At 54.1% G+C, this 20,986-nt stretch overlaps 1 protein-coding gene across 5 annotated transcripts in view; it reads left to right on the top strand.

Annotated features, from left to right (window-relative positions):
- The window catches only part of ABCG1 (ATP binding cassette subfamily G member 1), a 66,200-nt gene that overhangs the window by 27,441 nt on the left and 17,773 nt on the right, over positions 1–20,986 (top strand). For all 5 annotated transcript variants that reach the window (XM_019745710.2, XM_019745709.2, XM_074324953.1 and 2 more), the window contains 2 exons: positions 18,169–18,286; positions 19,295–19,427. In XM_019745710.2, the coding sequence (XP_019601269.2) occupies positions 18,169–18,286; positions 19,295–19,427 (251 nt within the window). The remainder of the gene's footprint in view (positions 1–18,168; positions 18,287–19,294; positions 19,428–20,986) is intronic.

The following is a 20,986-nucleotide window of genomic DNA, read 5'->3' as shown; positions in this document are numbered from 1 at the left end:
GAGCACGCTGAGTGCTACGTCCCAGGCTGGGCCACCAGTGCCAAGTGGACATGCTTTCTTCACCATGATGTCAGTGACGGGCCGTGCACTGCAAGGGCTGTGTTCCGGGGGGTGGGGGGTGGGGGGGTGAAAATCCAGAGAGTGTTAGTAATTTTGTAGTGCTTCTTAAGAAGTTCCATTATATTAAGAATGCCTCATGGTGCTTGGTTCCTTGTTTTACAAACATGCCTGTTATGGAAAGTACAGAAAATTGAGCTAATAGTACGTTTCTAAGAAACGTGGGGCCGGTGTTAAGGTAGACTCTAGTGCACCTTAAGCCAAATGATCAAAGCATGTGCTGTTCTTACTGGTATATTTTGACTTTCTGAGTTTCCATTAGGGAATATTGGCTTTTTTAAAAACACTGTACTATGAGAGGGGAGGAGGGTGCTGTAGCAGTGAAGGGCATAGATGTCTGATGTCTGGAACCAAATGGTGAACGTAAGGAGGGATAACTGCTAAGGCGCAAAGGAGGTGACCCAGCCACGGGAGATCCCTGGCCTTTCCCCAGCTCTTGTATCGTTTCACACGCCCCTGTCCCCCGGGCCTCTCCTCGGAGCTGATGGAGGGGGCAGTGGCCCGTGTGTTGGTGTTTTGTTTGTTCGTGTCGCCAGAAGCTGAAGTGACACGAGGCAATGGTCTCACACCTGAGTGCACCCCAGACTGGCCTGGAAGGCTTATGAAACACAGGTGGCCGGGCCCACCCAGGGTCTGATTCAGCATGTCTGGGGCGGACGAATGGTCATGGCAGTAAGTACTAGGTGATGCCAGCCCTGCTGGCCCTGGGATCCCCCTCTGAGAACTGCTGAGTTAGAGCAAAGAAGAGCTGATGGCTGCTTGAGAACCACACTGAGCCCCTTGAAAGCTGGAGCAGGAAACAGCCCTGCCTGAACTTCTGCTGGAGGCTGGAAAAGATGGCAGGAAGAAGAAGGGGACCAGGCCGGGGTCTCAGAATCTCAGCTTCCCTGGGGCTAGGACGGTGGGGACAAAGGTGCAGGCACTGATTTATATGGGGTGCAGGGCCGGGCACAGTATTCGGAGCCACCCTAGCCCTTGGGGAGCCTGTTGCCCCATCCCCTCCACAGTGACCGTCCCCTGGGACATCTCTATGGGGACAGCAGGCTTCCAGGTGTTGGATAACAGGGCAGGAATGCTTGGATTCAGCAACTTATATTATTCTTGTTTAAAACAGAGCAGGTTGTATTTTTATCTTCATCTGAACCAGAGAACCATGTTTTATTTAGATGTGTGTGTATGTGTGTATGTTCACACTCGCCGGTTTACATTGTCACCTGTGGGGGTTAAAGAAGATAATGTTTCTCTTTGCTTTTCTGTAAAACCTATTCAAGCTCCCAAATAAATCTGTTTTGATCTCTATCACTAATTTGCCCATTGGCCAGTTCCTCTGTGAAATCTGGAAAGAGGGCTGGTGCGAAAGGACATATGTGGGTCATCAGATCCCAGGCTCTGTCCAGGCAGAGGGGGTGGGAGAGAGGCAAGAGGGGCACAGATCTAACCCAGTCATTTTGTTTCTTGTCTGTAAAACCCTCCTGATCTCTGACTAAAAGAAACATGACTCTTTTCTGGCTAAAACATCGCTAGAAGTGGCAAGGTCATTTGCAAAGGCTGGAGCCTGGGGTTGGCCTGGGGTGGGGACAGCATGGCCGGAGCCAACACGGGGGCTCGTGGGCGATCAGCACGGGCAACCCCAGACCCTGAGCTTCTCCTGTCCCCTCTGGTGCCAGGTTCCAGCAGGAGCCTACCTGAGCCGTTTGCTCGGTATTTGTTAAACTCTACTAACAGAATAAGGTCACCATGGCCACAGTATTCTCAGCACCAGCTCTAGGGACCAGACAGAAACATGGGCAGCTGACACAGTCATTGCTCTGCCAAGAAATCTGTGTATCAAAGACCTCCAGAGTTTGTTCTCTTTGCCCCTCTTTCCCGCGTGGAATTTAAGGTGTTGTCGTACTTTGTAGCCCCACTCTGTTTTGGGGAAAGAACATGAGCCTCTTCCTCCTCTCACAGGTGACATATCCTGAATCTCAGGGATCATAATTCGTGAATTTTAAAAACATCCCATAGCTGGTGATGCAACAGCTTCTTGTCTCTGAGCTGACAGGCAGGGCTGTCTACATGACATCTGATTTCCTGCCACAAAATAATTGACTTGACAAAAAGCTTGGAAAACACCCGCTGAGAGCTGACAGTGCCCTTCCACTCTGCCCACTGGGGAAGCACTTTTTCACGCAGAACGACCAGGGGCTGAGAAAGGCTAGCTGGGGAACTTGGGGTTCAGAGAAAGTGGGCAGAAACCAGCAGTGTGGACACCACCATTTCCCAGCACACGTGCTGAGGGCGCCCTCCATGTAAGAAGACCCTGTACAGGCAGGGTCCCAGATCCCCCTTCTTTGGCCCAGCCCTGCCCCCCAGAGGCTTCCTGCAATTCAGGTCCCTCCTGTGTCCCTGGGCTGCTGCTGGCCTCTCTCCAGTGAGTTCTGGACGCCCGTGCTGTGTGCCAGCATATGTAAGAGGAAGCAGACTTCTGGACCAGAGGACTTTTGAAAGTCCACAGATGGCAGAATCAGAGAAAATGGGGATTGTGTAAAAATGGGACCTTTCTGTTGGCTTGTGTATAAGCCTCACTTGTAAGGAAGCTGTTGGGCTGGGGGTTTTGTGGTCATAAAAATGATAAAGGAACTGGGATATCGCATTCTTCTGTTGACATCAGGCATCCAGTCCAAACAAAGGCTTTACCAAACGAGGGAAATGGAATATGTCAACCCCAATTTGCTTCACGAAACTGCCTGGATGAAACACTCTCCTGGAGAGTGGGGTCCTTTCATCTGCAAGCTGGGACTCACTGTGGGTCCTGCAGTCGGCCTAGTGAGAGGGTGAACCAGGGGGCCAGCAAGAGGACAGGGCAGATGGCAAAGCAGACACGCAGATTGAAGCCAGGTTCCCTTGTGTAAAGCGGGCAGAAAGAGTCCCAGGAGGCTGGACGCACAGGCGGGAGTCCCATTACAGGCAGAGAAGAGAGAGCAGCTCAGGGCTGAGATGGGCCCAGGCCAGCGGGGTGAGTGATAAATTCACCACAGTGGGAAGTTCTCCCAAACCTGTGGGGGAGAACCAGGCAAGTCTCGCATTTTCCCATCTGTTCCTGAGCGCCACCCTTTCTCGAATGCACCTGCACATCTGAGTATCTCAGTGGAGCTCTGACAATGGAGCAGACAGGGCGCAAGTCAGAAGTGCTGATGTGTAAACAGCAGCCAGCCTTGCCTGCGTCTCTTCTCCCATGGAACGTTCTGGAATTAAATCAGCAACAGTGGCCTTTGGCAGGACATCCCAGATTGGCCAGGGCGGTGGGGAGCACTTTCCAGTGGAGGAAGCAGCGGGTCAGGGCAGGTGGAGACTGAGCTGATGGTGAGGTCGGATTGGCTCCCACACCAGGGTTGCAGATGTTGGCTCCTAGGTTAGTGAGATGGCAGTCATTGAGTGTGCCACCCACGCACTTCAAGGGAATAAGTGTGTGTGTGGGGGGGGGTTTACAGAGGCTGGATATATAAGGCAGTTTCTTATGGGGGAAAACATCATCGATGGATATAATTGCTTTGAAAAGGAGAGATCGCTAGCTATAGAGACATTTTTCACCTAAGATACAGGCAAAACAAAAAGCTGTTCTAATAATTTTCCTGTTAATGAATATGTTCATAAAATAATCTCAGTCCGGTGCAAAAAGAGTAAACAGGGCTGCTTAGGCTGAAAGGACACGACCGCCTGCCGCAGCTTTTCCGCACTGACGGAAAGGAGTGAGATGTAATCCCAAGAGCTTTCTACTTCTCTTCAGTCTTTTGCTTTGCAAAAAGTAAGAGATGTCATTTCAGGAATCGGTGGCATATGTGTCTATTTGTGCTTGTCTATTTAAACACACACATTTATGTGTGAGTATTTTTTCCAAGCCAGGAAAAGACCTTAAAGATGCATGTAGTCCACTCTTATTTTACAGATTAGAAACCCAAGGCAGGTGAGAGACTTTTGGTTTAAGGCAAACCAGCTTTTGTGATCAAATTCTATTGCTGCCCCATCTACATTAGGGTCTTTTATGCGTAAGTTTGTTTTGTTCTGAGCAAGATGGTGATGTGTGTTTGGAAATGGCCCTGAAGACCAGCCCTGGGTGCCCAGAGAAGGGTGTTTGGGAGCAGTGCTTCCTGCCTGGCAAGCTCGCAAGTTCTGCCTGTGGCTGTCCCTGGGCCTTCAGTGTTCAGTCTTTGGGGTCACATGTGCGTTAGCACACGTGGTCAGAACGCTGGTCTGCGTTAGGGTCTCGCATGGTCCTGTGTGGCTGCTGGGTCTCGTGTTCACCAGACTGAAGATGGCACTTAAGCTGTTTTGTTTCTCTTGCAGTCGTGACTTTTCTCTTTATCATTCCTTCCTGCTGGCTTGGGGATTCGATTGGGAGTCAGACAAGGAAGACACATGCTGTGTGTGTAAGGCCTGTCCCGGGTACCCAGGAGGATCAGGCCCCCCGGAGGGAAACATTCCTGCCAACAGCAGAAGCTGTGGCAACACAACAGCAATGACAGTAGCTAACGATGACCACCGCCTTACTCTCGCTGCCTTGCCGAGCCCGATCATAGCCATAGGCGGAGTTACGTCACCCTTTCCTCTCTGTGGCTGTCCAACCTAGAACAACAGGGAATGTTCAGGAAGCAGGTGGCGGTCAGTAGCATCCTTCAGCCTGGTGGCCACCTCACCGCACCACTGGGTTCTTGGAAATCCCAAATGTGGAGATACGGCCGTGCTCTCGCTGCTTCTCCTGACGCTGTCCCCCAAGCACTCTTTGGGTGTGGCTACACACGGTGGCAAGTGGCTGAGCTGAGTGTCTACTTGGAGGAGAATGAGCTGCTGCCTGCCATTCTGTTTGAGAAATGCCATTAACGTAAACGTTCCGAGGCGCAGTAAAGGCCAGTGGTCGTGGGCCAAGTTCTGCTTCTGGAAGCCATCCAAGCTCTCTGCACCTACACCTGTGCGTGTGCTGGCTGTGGCTCTGTGTTTGCCTCTCTTTCAGGGCTTGAGTTTGGGATCAGGAAGACCATAATATGTTAGAACAGTGGTCATGGCTTTCATGAAGTAGACCCCACTAAGTACAAACCGGCCTGGTGGGGCTGGGAGGCCTGAGAGCACAGGAGAAGCACAAAGCTTGGAGGACCGTCCGGCGGACTGGTGGGTCTAGCCTGGCCGATACGGCCACTGGGGTAAACGCCTAGGCTGCCAAGTCAGAGGGTCTCACCTATGCCTTTTTTGAGAGTTTGTGGCTGTGATCTTTCTTTAATGGAAGGTGGCTCCGACGTCATTCAGTGTTGAAATTTGTCCCAAGATAAACCTGTATTCGCAGAAAAAGTGCTTGGATGACTAGGCAGCTTCCTGGCCCAGTGAACGCAGGCTAGAGGTGACTTTCCTTTTCTAGACTTTTCCTCCATCCTCTCTCTTCCGGCAGCTGCCTTGTCCTGGGCCCGGAGATGGCCTTTCTTCTGGATTTAGAGGCTCGCCATTTGGATTTTCACCTGCTCTGGGCACTGGTTAGGGACGTCACTGGAGGGGAGCCCTCTTCCCAGTGTCATCCCAGGCCAGGTGGCCGCGGCAGTGAGCAAAGTTCGGTACTGGGAAGCCACTACTTTAGGTGGCAATGGGAAGACCTTTTGTGCCAGGGGCTGCCACTTGTGTGCTCTGGCCTTTCCACGTCCCTGCATGCCTACATGGGACATCAGTACATAGGGATAGATGTAGTTGGAACTTTGGGACACAGCAGACGAAGCATCTAAAGGTCAGATCCAGCCTCGGGGCAGCTGGTCCCAGAGAGTGCATGTCAGCAGAGCTCACGGGGGCCGGGGGGGGGGGGGCAGAGACATAAAGACCCGGTCAACCACCTATAGAGCAGGTGCCCAGAGCAGGTCACAGTACTAGAGCAGAGACCAGCCGGTGGCCCTGTGGGGACAGTGAGCGCCCCTGCCACCGCGGATGGGAAGTAAGCCGGAACCATGCCAGGCTCAGTTCATCAAGGCACAAGATAATGCCCATTTCATCATTTTCTCACCCAGAGCCCTCTGTTAAAGGGTCCCTTCCCATCATGTTGGGGAGAGAGACTCCATGGGACCGGCTCCGCCAGGCAGTCAATGGCCACCTGTCCCCCAGCCAGGAGCTGGCACAGAGAGGAGCTGCTGGGCCTGCCACTATTGGTGCTACAGCTGGTTTCCTGGGAACGTGAAAGGGAAATCACATTCGGTTGACCCCTCTGTCATGCCGCTGTCCAAGTGTCTACAGAGTACCTGGGCCTTCGAAGGAGAGATGAGGAACGCTGTGTTCTGGGGGTACATTTTCAGGCGGTGGATTTGCCAACCATTATCACTGGGATAGGAGGCAAGAGGAAGTTGTATGCACCTGCTGGGGTACTTGCGGACGTGGCATCATTTTGCGTGGTATTTATTGCCTAGGTCATTCCCATTACTGCTCAAAACACTTCGATCCAAGCAGGCATACAGAGTGACACGCTGCTTCTGCTTAGATGAGGGGCAGAGCTGGAACCGAGGTGGGCACTGGGGTGCTTGGTGGTGGTGGGGGGCAGATGGACTGTGGGACAGACAGGGAGTACCAAACGTGAGGGAGACCACTGGAGCTGGGTGGCAAAGTGGGGAGGGGTTCTAGGGGAAAAGGGATGAAAAAGCATCCTTGAGCGATGGCCAGGTGACCATTTGCAGACCATTAAAGTTGTGCTTGGAGGAAGAAGCATCTAGAAAGCTTGCTGCTTTGGCCGTTTATCCAATTGAGTTTCCCAATTGAGTTTCCCCGAGTGCAGCGCCTGTTAAAAAGTCCAGGAGTGGATTGTCACCGTCTGACAAATTAACTAGCTGTTCTCCTGAAGCCAGAAGGCACTTCCGGCCCCAACACCCACTGGGGGGATGGTACAGAGGGGTGCTGTGCTATTTGTATGGTTTGGGGACAAACAGTAACACCCGCATTTTACAAGTGGTTCTTGCTCTGTGTGACTTAGAAGCCCACACACAGCACGTTCAGGTCATTTTGCTGTTGTGAAGCCCAGCTTCCCAGACCCACTTCCTTTTATTGTTGGCGCAAAAGCCCCCGGACTATTTCAGAAGATAGAGATGTGTTCGGTGGGTGTGGCATCACCCCTTAATGAGGAAACTGAGGCACAGCTTAACAGGCCCTCGTCTGTTCTCAGCAAGAGCCCCTTGCAGCTGTGGGGCTGAGACTGAGGGGAGGGGGTGGGCGGGTGGGCAGGTGACTGCTGGGCTCTTCCATGTTGGCATCTGGAGAGAAGTCCTGGCTGGGCGCAGACACTGGGCTGTGCTGGGCTGTTTTCTCACGGAGGCTGATGTGCTGCTTGGAGGTTAATCGGCACCTTTATCAGCGCTTTGGCCACAATCTAAACAGAAGGAATTTTTCCCTTCATTGATCTAGCCAGGTTTAGAAGCCTGTGAAGACCAGTTCTGCTTTCAGAAGTATAAAAAGATGGCAGTCACGCCTGGCAGGCAGGTGTCATGACTTCTATCTATTTTTTAGGGCCTGTGTTGGGGCCCCACTGCCTGGCTGTGGGGGGTGTGTGTGTGTACACATGACATGTGTGTACGTTTGGGGGCACACAGCAGGGTTTTGTCTTGTGGTCAGCATCGCACAGCTTGGGGTGCCGGCCCTGGGCGTGCTCACTCCAGGTGACTGTGGCTGCAGGTGATCGGCATCACGTGGTGACAGGAAATGATGTCACGGCTTTATCCCATCAGTGTTCTCAGAGCTGCTGACCCTCAGGGGAAAACAGATGCAGGCCCGCTCCCCAGATGCTGGAGGCAGCGTCCTTGGCACACTGTCCCTCCTCACAAAGGCTGACCAGGCTCTTCGCACACAGCAGCATCTGGAGGGGTTCTGGAACATTCCAGGACAGGCTCTGGCTCTTGGAAAACACTGACAAGCTTAAGATGCAGAATATTCAACCTCAGCACTGCCCCCCACCCCATGCGCCAGGAACCCCTCAGGGTCCTCAAGCCACGTGAAGGAGGATGTCCTTGCAGCTGTAACTCCCTGAGATGACACATTGTGGTCACATGGCTTGCCGTTCCCATTGTGCAATGTGTTGGAATGTTTCTCTGGGTTGCAGGCCCAGCAGCCACCACTCACTGACCAGTGGGCTCCAGATGAAGTACTTCCAACACAATCTCCTTCCTTCCGCTTTGCAAATACCTGGAAAGTTAAGAACTGGTTTCTCGCCCATTAGCAGAGGAGGAAATTAAGTGAGAAAAACTGAGGGTTTTTGAAGGAACTTGCTCTAGGCCACACAGCTAATCAGAGCAGATTCCAAGCCTCAGGGGCCCTCAGACTCACCTGGCCAAGCCCAGACTGCTTCCATCAGAAGTGTTGTTCAAAGCTTCCTGGACATTCCAGGGCGCAGGCAGCCCTGAGAAACGTCGGGGTGGAGGCCACACAGCATTCCTTCATATACAGCGCTGCTTTGAGCTAGTTCTTGTTTAGGTATCATGGTGAAGGGGCCCAGGACGAGTGAACACAGATATGGTGTTAGCAGGACGTGCTGGAGTTCGTTGGTGGTAGGCACAGGGGGGCTGGGACCCACCACCCACCCTCCCCTAAGCACGTCTGTCCCAAAGCATGTCGGTGGGCCAGTGTGGACGGCCGGTGGCCGTGGGAAGCACAAGCCTCTTACTCCGGCCACATGTCCCTTATGCTCACCTCTTCCCACAGTGGCTGCAACACTCTAGAAATCGGAATGTGTTTCAGTTAGTGGCAAAGAAGAATCTCACCTACTTTAGGGTGTGATTAAACTGGCCACTGAAATGTTTGCGGTCCAGAGATGCCTTCCTGCACGGTGGGAGCGAGGCCCCAGCCCCACTCCAGCAAAGGTGTTCTTGAGAACGACACTCCGTGATGGTGGGACACGTGTGTGACCTCAGCCAGGCACCAGGCCAGCGAGTAAACACGCGCACTACCAGCGTGCCCAGCGTCATGGCACTTCAGGGGACACGTGAACAATCAGAGCAGGGTCTGCCCCCCTTGAACCACAGGAGCAGCCCCTCCAGCACACCGACACCTTCTCTGTGCCCCCTCCCCTCTCCCATCATGCACCTGACATTCCCTCCTGGTTTCTGAATGGTGACAGTGATCGGGACGTCTCCGTGCTAACCGCATCAGACAGACTTGATGGCTGTAATTGGGCGGAAGATTCTGGGTCAGGCTCTGTGCTACGGTAAAGGTGGCTCCAGCCTCAGTAGCAACGCTTGCCGTGAGCATGGCGGATGCAGCTGGGGTTCCCTATCAGTGGCCCTTATGTTGGGGCCCCCTGGCCGTTTAGATCGGAACCTGCCCTTGAACCTCAGCTACCATTTGGTGGTCCAGGGAAAGAAAACCACATGCGGCTACAGAATTCTAGTGCTGGAAGGGGCTTTGGGAGAAGACCTCTTCTTTTACCATGGGGAAACTGAGGCCAGGACAGGGAGGTAGCCATGTGCATGCCTGGAGTGAGGCCCAGCTGCCTTCTACCACCTCGTTCTTCCCTCTCCAGAGGTCCCCACGGGAAACTCCAAGGCCCATCATTTTTCTTTTTGCGTTTAATGGCATACTTCTTAATCTGCTCCTTTACCTCATGAAAGCTCTGCACTGGGGACTTGTTCTAACCAGGCTTTGTGCCCATGTGGACCACACAAGGAAGCCGCTGAAAGGCAGCTGTCACCGCTCCTACAGCAGCGTGGAGCTTGCTTCTCAGCACACGGCTGCCGGTCAGGCCGCTTGTGAGGGTTTGCTGGCTAAGGAGGCCAACTTCCGCATAATGTTCATGCAGGAGGAAGGGAGTCGCCTTCAGAGGGAAGTGGGCCCCCGAGGAGGACCTCGCAGGGCTGAGCTGCTGTGTGCCGGCGAAGGTGACAGTGTTCTTGTCCGGGGGCTGCTGTAACAAATCACAAACTTGGTGGCTTAACAAGGCACAGATTTATCATCTTGCAGTTCTGGAGGGCAGAAGTCAAAAATCAAAGTGTTCCTTCTGGAGGCTTTGGGGAAGAATCCTTGCCTTGCCTTTTCCAGCTTCTAGAAGCTGCACATTCCTTGTGCCGGGGGCCCCTTCCTTCCTCCACCGTCAAAGCCAGCAGCTCAGCGTCTTTGGATCTGTCTCTACCCACCGTCCCCTTCTCTGACCCCTGAGTCCACGTCACGTCTCCTGCTACTGCCTCTGAGCCGCATGGCTTCTTCTTTCCCTTATAAGACCCGTGAGCTTTTGAGGGGTCCACCTGAATCATCCCAGGTGATCTCCCATTGCAAGGTTTTTAATTTAATCCCATCTGCAAATCCCTTTTGCCATATAAGCTAACATGTTCACAGGGTCCAAGCCTTAGGGTGTGCACATCTTTGGGGGCTATTATTCCGCTCAACACCATGAGGTAGAACATAAATCCTCCCTCCCTCCCTCCTCGCTCCCCTCATCCATCCGCCCCTCCATCCGCCCCCCCATGCCCCCATCCCTGCTTTTCTCCATACCACCCTGCAGCCACAGTCCTCCTCACCCTGAGTCCCCAGCACAGCCTGAAGGCCACCCTGTCATTTCTCGTGCTAGGTAAATTGGAGTAGTGAATTCCGGGAGCTGGAGAACCATCCAGTCAGAGCTCCTCATTCCTGGGTGTCTTCCTGTCAGACCTGCCTCAGTTCTCCTGTCCCCCCAAGAACAGATGCACCTCAGCCTTACCTGTCCTTTCAACCTTGCAAGTGTTCCTGGGATTGCTGGGAGTCCAGGTGTCACTGGCCCTGGGCTAAAGTCTGCTTCTTGTTTTGCAAATGAAGTTGCATTAGCATATTGCCCACTTGTTACTTCTGTAGGCTGCTTTTGCAGCAAATTGCAGGGTTGAGCACTAGACTGTGTGCCCCACAAAGCCTGAAACGGTTAGTGAAAAGGACTCGAGCCTTGTCTCGAACTGTCTGTTCGAAGGGCACTTCCTGGGGCCCCCCCTGGTTGGGGACACCGTCTGGCCCTGGGGCTTTCGAGGTTAACCTAGCGGTGTGGCTCTTGAGGGCTAGCCATTGTCTTGCTTTCCTAACTGTCACTCATTTTATGAAACTGGCAGGATCTCTAGAACCACGTATTTGCAAACCATCAGGCACCTGCACGTGAATTTAATGCTCATAGTGGTGCAATGAGGGGTGTTTACAGAGAACAGGTGACTCACAGATTTGTCACTTGCCACAGGTCACAGACTGGAGAAGAAGCGGAGCTGGGGTGTTTTCTCATTACATCTGTGCCTCCTCCCTTTGGGGGAGGACCGGAGGAGGGCAGGAGGGAAGGACACAGAGCGGGAGACAGAGGCTGCAGGAAGCTCGGCTGCAGGTCACACCTGAGTGTCTGTCGGCCCTCCAGGTGCTGCCTGCCACCCGTGGTTGATCCCAGGACAGTGTCACCGTCTCGTGGACATGTTGTTCTGTCAACAGCACAGTCACATCACTGGCTCACAGGGCGGGAGGGACAAAGGGCTGGGGTTTTCCCAGACGAGTCCCTGAGGAAGGTGGGAGAATCTATGTCACCTCGCAGGTAAACCGGCGACATGGGCCACACATGTTTAGATGTTTATCCCACCTGCAGGTGGGATGGGGAGACTGGGCACCGAGCACTTCTGGGACCTGGCCCGAGTCCCGCAGCTCGATGGTGGCTGTACACTGTGAACCACGAGCTGTGCCAAGCCAGGAGGTGGCTGAGACCCGCGTATGCTTCCTTCCCACTGTTCCCTCCGAATGATTTCGTTTTGGTTCTTTTGCAGTTGAAAGGACTGAAAAAGAGCTCACCAATGATCTAAAACCACGTTATTTGCTAGGAGGACTGGAGAGCGTGGATATGCATAAGTGGCATTCTGGGGCAACTGGAAACCGAGGGTGACCAGAGGGTGTGAACTCACCAGCCCAACTGGTGACATTAGAGGTGGCTGCAGGAAGCAGGGTGGCTTTCCTTGTTCCTGTGCTCACCCCCACCCCAGCGTCTGCCAGGCAGCCAAGGTGCTGATGAAGGAAAATATCCATCTACAGAAACAAAATTAAACAGACTTCCAGAAACAGGAAAAACGCTCAGAAAGTCTCCCTTCTCTGTTGGCTGTGGGCTGCCAGCTCCTGGCCACTGTGTGTCCTCTTGCCCCTCCCCTTCCAGCACCGAATGCCTGACAGCTGCCTTCAGCGGGAGTAGGGCCCCGACGCCCCACACAGTAGCGTATGGGCCTCTTGTAGCTGCAGCTGCCTCAGCGTCACCATTCGTAGGGGAGTTCTGGATGTCCCTGGTGGGTAGGCGTGATGACTGTGATCTGCTTAGTAGCTGGAAAACTGGTGTCCTGGATGCAGATTGATGGGAGTGGGACTGGTGGGGGTCATATGATCATTGCTTTGGTGTCCCTGTGTGAGAGGAGGGGTCCTGATGAGGACACCCTGTCTCCAGCCCCCGGCTGACGGATCCAGGACCCTCAGGGAGGATGAGAGGGTAACGTGGTGGGGGGCAGAGAATCTGGGTAGCTCCCTGACCATCTCCCTATTGCAGAAATGGCCTTTCTCTGCGCAATGGGAGTGCGTCATCTGTGACGAGACTCACTTCTTTGCCAGGAGGCCTAGAGGTATAGGGTGTGCCCCAGCCACCTGGGCGAGCTGTCAGGTGAGAACAAGCCAGGATCGTGACCCCTCTGTGGCTTCTGCCTGCAGAGCTCCACACGGTGATTTATTTACCGGCAGTGATTTTTACAGCACACCTCCCTCAGGAAGGGTCAGAGCGCTGAGCTATCAGCCTGCATTTGACATTTGGACAAGCACAGAATGAGCCTGCTTCTCAATGGGCACCCATTCTACCTGCCCCGGCCCGCTCTGCACAGTGAGACCACAGCCTACTGTTGGGGGCCCCTCAGAAACAAAACCCAGTCCCGCTAGAAACCGCTGCCCCTTCCAAACAGAAGCTCCTTAGATGAAACTCACTGGAGTTTGAGAGACAAGCTGCTTATTATTTTGTGCAGATCACCAGGGTCGGGCCTAATGGTCCCCAAAGGCCCCGGTGTGTCATCAAGCTGCTCTGAAACACGTCTGCTCCAACCCCTGTGGTTGGGCCGCCCACGGCAGGGGCCAGGGGTGTTTTATGACAAGGAGTTGTGGGGAGCGGCCACTCTGGTCGGAGGACATACATTTCCTTGTACGTGCGCTGAGGGGTCCTTCACAGGTGCATGGGGCTTCAGCTCTCCTTAAGTGACAGAGGACCTGGCCACATCCTGGCAAGATTTTTTTTTTTTTTGACTTGAGGCCATTTCATGGGAAGAAAAGGAAACTGAAAGATGAGGGACCATCGTGTGGATTAAGAGTTCTTTGGATGCACCAGGGCATTTGGGCCTCAGCTTTCAGAACACCTGGCCACACCCACGCTGGGAACTGCCCCACCTGCACCCTGGTGGTGGCCTTGGCCTTCGGAGACTGAGGGGATTTCATATGGGGGGAAGGAAAGGCATGTCATTTCTTCCCATCTTCTGTTAACTAGGTCACGCAGCTGCAGACTAAATGCACGCTCAATTCAGTGAGAGGACAGAGGTGAGGGAGCCACAGCCTGGATCCCTGAACTGTGCTGCCGGGACTGGCAGTGGCTCTGGCCGTGTGTAAGGGCCACTTCTGAAAATGGGCAGAAGTCGTTGGCATGTTGGCTCCTCTGCTGAGCTGCTGTGTGGCCTTGGGCACGTCATTCACCCTCTCTGAGCTCTTGTTTGTCGTCTGCAAAATATGGAGAAGAACCCGGTACTCAGTTTTCTGTGAGGCTTAAAGGCACAGATGTGAGTGAAGCTGGCGCCCTGCTTGCCTGTCGCGAGTGAGTGCCCCCAGACCTGGTGCTTGCTGGAGGGCTGTCCTTCACGGGCACATTTCTATAAAGGAGAAAATCTGTGCCCCTACCCAACGGAACCTACGTTGTGTGTCCCTAGAACACAACGTGCTAAAGGTGCTGACAGACACCGTTTCTCTTTAAAGGTTTCCTAACTCGTGTAGGACGTGTAAACAGTAGGTCATTCCATGTCTCCAGTTTCCTGATGTACATTCTGGGCCCAAATCAGCTCATCCCAGGGCAGGGGTCACAGGGTGGCAGCAGGCGCTCACGAGATTATTGAGGCATAATTTCCCATCGAAGGAGCGTTCTACGCATAAAGGGGAATTGGCTTCATTTCCAAGGGAGGAAAATATTTTCCCTTCCGGAAAAAAATGTATTCCTCTGTCAAAAAAGCAACACCCCTGGGGATCTACTTAAGCTCAAAAGCAATTACCCACTGAAGTGATGACAGGGGCCTCCCAGGGCTCATTACCTCCCGTCTCTGTCTGGCCTGGGGGCTGGTTCCCCCATGGTCCAGTGTGTGGGGGGTGTCAAGCTGTGCACACACTGATGGTTTGTGCACTTCCTCTGTGTAGGCTCAACTTCAGTGAAATTTGCATGAAAAGTCATTACTCTGAAATAAATATCATCTCACATTTTGATTGTGACTACGTAAAGGTTTATAGGTGAGCTTCGTGCCACCCACAGAAGGACACCAGCGGCCCGTCTGAAACACATCGCACAGCAATAGTGGACCCTGTGGGTTGACCTCAGGGACTGTCTGGGCAGCTGGACCTCCAGGGGCTTCTGGGAATTTCCTCTGACCCAGACGGGTCCTGTTGGGGCAGTGGCTTGAAAAGAGGCACAGGCCAAATGGTTGTGCTCAAGACTGTGGCTGTCACTCTGAATTCACTTGTGCAAAGAGCTCACCTTCTGCTCACTAAATCCATAAACAGTTTTGTAAGTGGCCACTACATGCCAAGCCGCAGCCTACACTTAACGCTAAGTGCTCATGAAAACCTTTGTCTGTGGGGTTTGTAAACGTCCATTCATGTATGTCTGTGTTCACCAACCTTTCCTGAGTGGAAACTGGGCTGGGCAGCAGTCATGGCCAGAGGTTCGGAGATGGAAGGTGAGGGTCCTGTGGTGACAGCATCCCTTCGTCAGCTGCCCTGCCTTGAATAGTCTTTCAGCCAGAACTACGCATCACATTTGTTTCACAATTGTCCTCTTTCCATGAAGACCCCCTGCTCCGAGTCCCAAAATGTGAAGCATGAGGGTCTGGAAGACAAACGGACTGCGGGCGGGCACTGGCTCCGTGGCTGAGAACCCGCGTCCCCACCTGCTCCGCCCACTAGGCCTTTCTCCTGCCCATCAGCCCCTCTGCCCCAGTGGTCCTGCTGTCTTCTCACTGCAGGACATGCCCGTTCCATGTCAGAAGAGCCTGGCCGAGCTCTCCACTGGGACCCAGTGTCTGAGCAGACCTCCCTTCACTGTGATGGAGGGGCCCGGGGCACTTCATCTCTCTGCCTCTCTGTCTCCGTTTCTCTCTGTCTCTCCATCTCTCCTCTCTGGTTTTGGTCTGGGCCCTGCTATGGCTTCTGGTCTGGCTGTTTTAAGGATGGAACTCCTGGACCTGTGGGGGCTGATGGGCGTCCATGGCCCTGCCTGTTGGGTGGTTTTCCCATTATGCCAAAAACAGGGCTGAGCAGGGCTCACAGGCGGGAACGTAGGGCAGGGACGGGTGGGGTTGGTGCTGGGAGGGGTCCATCCGCAGTTCACATTTCTATACGGGGACAAGCACAGGCTGTGCAGCAAAGGGTGGTTTTGTTACATGACTGCAGGGCCATGCACGTGCTGGACAGCAGTCCCTTCGCCTGCTGCGGGGAGCCCAGCTCTGTGTCTCCCCCACCCCAGCCTCTGGGCCCACAAGAGGAAAGATCAGTGCCTCCTTGACTTCTGTTGCCAGTGTCACTTTTAAGAGTTTTCAATCCCAAATGCATGTTTGTCATTTTTAAAGACAAACAGGTTTCTAATGTTAGAGGAGCCCCAAGTTGGATCTTGTACCATCTCTGCTGCCGAACCCCACGTGGGTCCCACATGGGAGGACCCTTCCCAACCGGCCCTGCAGCATGTCACACGCACTCCCTGTCCTAACATGTTACCCTGGGAGCCAGCACCCCTCCCCGAGGCGTGAGTTGTCAGCCTTGCGAGGCAGCACAACTCACTTGACTCTATGGTGTGTGGGTTTAGCACCGGGGCTCACGGTCAGACCCACAGTGACAGTCTGGTGGCTGTAAAGGAGGAGACCATGGTGTGTACCCCCATCCACGTCTCCCCATGAAAGGGCTGGATGCTCCCGTAGCTCCCACACTAATGCCTGTTCCTGGCGTCCTGGTCAGGGGCTTCACTGCAGCCAGTATTGTTATCTGCACCCCACTGTGGACCCCACTCCAGGGGCCAGCCTTAGTGACATCAGAGAGAGAGCAGTGCCCATGGGGTCTGTGTGGAGGGAAGGACCTCTCACAACCCCAGGAGCAAGGCTGCCCTCAGGCTGTCATGACCCCTGTGCAGACTGCACTTGGCCTCCAAATGGCCAGTGGTCATCCTGGCAATGTGTTTGCACCCTCAGGCAGCTCCTGGTTTACGGGGGACCAGCTGGGGATCAGCCCGAACTTTGAGAAGGAGGGTTTGCTGGGGAATAACCGTGCTATGGACCTGAACCCACAAGAGGCCGGTAATTAGAAGACGTCTGGCATCTCCCTCGGTGATGTCACACAGGTTCCCTGGGGCCAGGTCCCAAAGTGCCATCCTGATTCAGAGCTGCTGTGCTGAGAGCTTGACTTATTAGAGGAGGGGTCTCTGCTGGGCCCCAGCTATTCCATCTGTCTGTCCACCCAGGGGAAGACGCAGTCCTTTGGGGTTACCTCCCCCACACGGGTCTCCTTTAACTCTCATGGGCCATGTTTGCTGACCTGTCACCAAGTGGTAGGAATCTGGCTCATTTGCAGTTCTGAGCCGTTCTTCTAGACGCCCTCCCTTTGTCTCCCTGCCCTTCCTTTGTCCCTCTGTCCCTGTCCCACCAGGAAGACTATCTCAGCCCTCCCCAGGCGACGTCTCTCTCTCTCTAATAAGCCAGAACACAAGTTTCCTGCCTTTGCTTCCGCTCCTCTGTGCCTGATTAAACAAGGCCTCAGGGATTCTCCATCTAAATCAAGGTGGCACTGGTGACAGGGTGAGTGTTCAGGTGTCTCATTTGTGAGACGGGAACTCCCCAGACTTGGCCAGGGCTCCAACAAACAGGAGTTTGGGGTGCAGGGAGCATGCTGCCAGTGACTGGGAAGAGAGATGGATCTGGTCGGGCGCACGTGCCCCTTTCTCATCAGGCCCCTGAACATCGTGTGGGAGCTGAAAGGTTGCATTTGCATGGCTCTGATCGTTTAAGGGTACGTCTGGGAGCGCTTCTCAGGACCTGAGAAATGTTTCTGAATTAGCAGTCTTTATCCGCGAACCCAGCTGCTTCTATTTTATTCTTTATAGCACATTTGAACAGTTTACTTGAAAAAAATTAATATGGCTGTGTTTGGAATGTGTAGTTTTTTTGTCCTTTTACAAAGCTCTCAGATGGAGACTTGGCAGAAATTCCAAAGCCATTTGATGTGGCTGCAAAGTGATAAAGTTTAATTATCAATTAGTTAGTATATCAACTCGCTGATTATAGAGGAATGATTTATGAATAAATTCTATATGAATAATTTATATTCTTATAAATTATAAATACAAATTCATAGATGCAATATTAAGTTAAACATTTAATTAACAACGTATGGGCTCACCATTGTGGGAACAGAAGCAGTGTGGCCAGTGGTGTGGCCCAGGGTAGGCTCTGTCCCCACCACTTGTGGGGGCCTGTACAAGTCACCCGGGCCCACTGGACACCAGCCTGCTCATCCCAGAAGGAGAATGGTGGGCTCCTGGTTCCCTCGATGTGCACGTGAAAGTGCTGCGTACACTCTAAATAAAGCGTTATACACCAACTGGTAAATGTCATACACATAACCCATGGCGTGCAGCTAAAGATGTTCACACAGGTGTAAAAAAGGTATGAGGTCTATTTTCTTGCCCAGAAATTCGCATTGTATAAGGTGTGAAAAGTCTTGCCTTGGGCTCCATGGGCAAATGTACTGTGTGCCTGGCAGCACCCGGATAAAACCCATGAGTCCCGTGATGGTTGGAGAGTGACTGTGCTCTGCTTCTTGCAGGGTACAAGACCCTTCTGAAAGGGATTTCTGGAAAGTTCAACAGTGGGGAGCTGGTGGCCATCATGGGTCCCTCCGGGGCCGGGAAGTCCACGTTCATGAACATTCTGGCTGGATACAGGTGAGCACGCCCAGCGAGGAGCGAGGTCCTCACCCGCCATCAGCCATAGGCGGCGTGTGGCCACAGTACCAACAGCGTAGCCACTTCAGTCCGTCCCATCACTTCTTAAGGTTCTGTGAAGGCTCCAGTGAAGGACTAAGAGGCCCTGGAATCTGATGAGAATGACATTGGAGGGTCAAAAGGCAGCCCCTGCTCGCTGCCACATGACTGGAAACGTCGCTCCTGCTCAGGGGAGGGAGGTCTTGGGGTGGAATGGCGATGGCTCCCACCACCTCCTGGGGCTGAGCTGAGGCCCCCAGAAGAGCAGAGGGCAGTAGGGAGGCTCGTGGGTCTGGGGCTGAGGCAGTGCGTGAGTGTGGCGGGCCGGGCTGTGCCCCTTCCGTTTCCACAGTGCACACGGCATGCCCCCACCTGTTCCCTGTGGTCACAGAGAAGGGCCATGTGCTTGGCCGAATGGATGCAAGGCCCAGGCCGCCCTCTCTGAGCCACGTGAGCCCAGGGCCCTTGCTGTGCTCCCTCCCCTTCAGCCTCCGAGCCAGGCGCTTGGGAACTGGTTCTGATGAAGCGGCCACACCTCAGACTGCAGAATCTTGGCCTTTAGGGGAGTCAGTGTAGCCTCGGTTACACACAGGATCCTTCAGAAGCTAATCTTAGAGCCCCGCCCCCCTCCAAAAGCCAGGGGTACATCTGACATCCTGGCTGCGAGGAGGACCATCCATGCGTGTCTTTGTTGGTGTGTTTAGTGGGCACTTGTTACAGATGTGCCATCCCAGAGAGGCCCCCCCACTCACCTACCCCTCTCCGTCCATACTGGGCATTTTCTCCGCACACTTCCTTCCTGTGAGGGCTGGGGCTGCCCCTGGTCCCCTCTTCCTGCCCCTCGCTGTCTCTATGGCAAACGGTCCTGCAGGGAGGATTCTGGGAGGGGCTGCCTCTCTCTCACCCCTCCCCAGGCCCCAGAGGAGGAGAGCGGGGGCTGGGCTGACATGTCCTCTGCTGGCCTTGCAGGGAGACTGGCATGAAGGGCTCTGTCCTCATCAACGGCATGCCCCGTGACCTGCGCTGCTTCCGGAAGGTGTCCTGCTACATCATGCAGGATGACATGCTGCTGCCCCACCTCACCGTGCAGGAGGCCATGATGGTGAGCGGCCCTCCCACCTGTGCTCCTGCCCCGGCCACCTCGCCTCCAACACAGGGAGCAGCACCCAGTGCCTAGCACCCAGTGTGGGGTGGGGGGCTCTGCCCAGCTGCCTGCAGTAGTCAGCACCCCTATTCCAGGGGCATTCTGACACCAGTCATGCCGTTTGGACAACTTCATGGAAAACAAACCCCAAGACCCTGGATTCTCACCGACCCGGGATGGCAAAGTCAAGGTCAAGTGTCCGAGAAGGTTACTGACCCGACTGATATCGGTGACCATTCCCAGGGTGACCACAATCCTCGCGCCACCACCCCAGGCTCTGTCCTTCCTACCAATTCTTGATTTTAAGAATTTCACAATGCGCTTGAAGAATCCTTTGACCTTGAGGCTGTGAGCCCTCCAGTTGTTTGGGCCCAAGTTCCAGTCAACCTGGTGACAAGGTCATGGCCCCTCTGACTGGCCTTCCTGCCAGGAGGGGGAGTGAAAGCAGTGTTTGCTGCCCACCTACTGGGTCCCAGGCCCTGCACGCACATAGCCCAACACAGGCATCAAACATGTAACCCTTGAAAGCACATAAGAAAGGCAGCCTCCAGAGTCAAGTGCCGAGCCCAGGGCATCCTGTACAGTTGGGAGCAGAGTGACCTGGTCACCCTGCTCTTTGAACAGACTGCGACCCAGCCAAGTGTTGTGACATGGGCTTCCAGGGCCAGTGTCTGAAAAGGCCCAGCCCACTGACAGGGACCACACCCACCAGTCCTGGCAGTGGGAGCTGCGAGAATGCCTCCCACTGAGAGGAGGAGGGAGGGCCCCTGACGGCCCTTTTGCTCAGCAGTGTGCTTTGTGGTGGGGCTGCTTGGTGCTTTCTCCTCATCCACTGCCAAACACAGGGCCTCCGGGACGCTCCTGGCACATTACGGGACCTTCTCAGCCTGTCTGCCGTGCGCGCTGGTCAGTGGGCGGGTGTTTGCCCTGGTTTTGCAGCCTGGAGAGGTCTTGCCTGGTGCTTCTGCCTGGGACTGGGCAAAGCTTCCTCCCTGTGGCGTCCGAGAGTGGCAACTGCCCAGCTTTTTGTCCCAAGGGCAATTCCCAGGGAATCTGAGCAAAGGGAAGTGGGGTAAGGTGTCAGATATGTGATCTGCTCCCTAACCTGCTTTGTGGCGAAGCAGAAAGAAAGGCTCCTGTGGAGCTGTTTCTGTCGCCGTCCCTGGTACTGAGTGTCCCGTAAGTAAGGGGAGACCTCTCCCCCAGGCTGGCCTCCCGAGGAGGCACGTGCACTGGTGGCCTGATTGTTTCCCCAGCCTCCAAACAGGTCTTCTGTCGGGGGCACAGGGGACTTCGGAAGATCTCACAAGCAGATCAGTCAGTTTAGTAAACACCCTCGCAGACTCCTTGAATGCTAGTTCATCTCATCTAGGGTGAGCAGAGCTAACTCCTCCGTGAGTTACTAAATTAAGCACTTGGTTACTTCTCTCAGAAAAGTCCCTTTGATTTCCGACTCAATCTCTGCTTTCTTTTGCAGACAATATTGGTGACTTCTGTTGTCACCTGCCTCCTCCCCC

Source organism: Rhinolophus sinicus, linkage group LG01, assembly GCF_036562045.2.
Source record: "Rhinolophus sinicus isolate RSC01 linkage group LG01, ASM3656204v1, whole genome shotgun sequence".
In the NCBI taxonomy this organism is placed as follows: Eukaryota; Metazoa; Chordata; class Mammalia; order Chiroptera; family Rhinolophidae; genus Rhinolophus; species Rhinolophus sinicus.
This window is presented reverse-complemented; position numbering and strand designations above follow the sequence as displayed.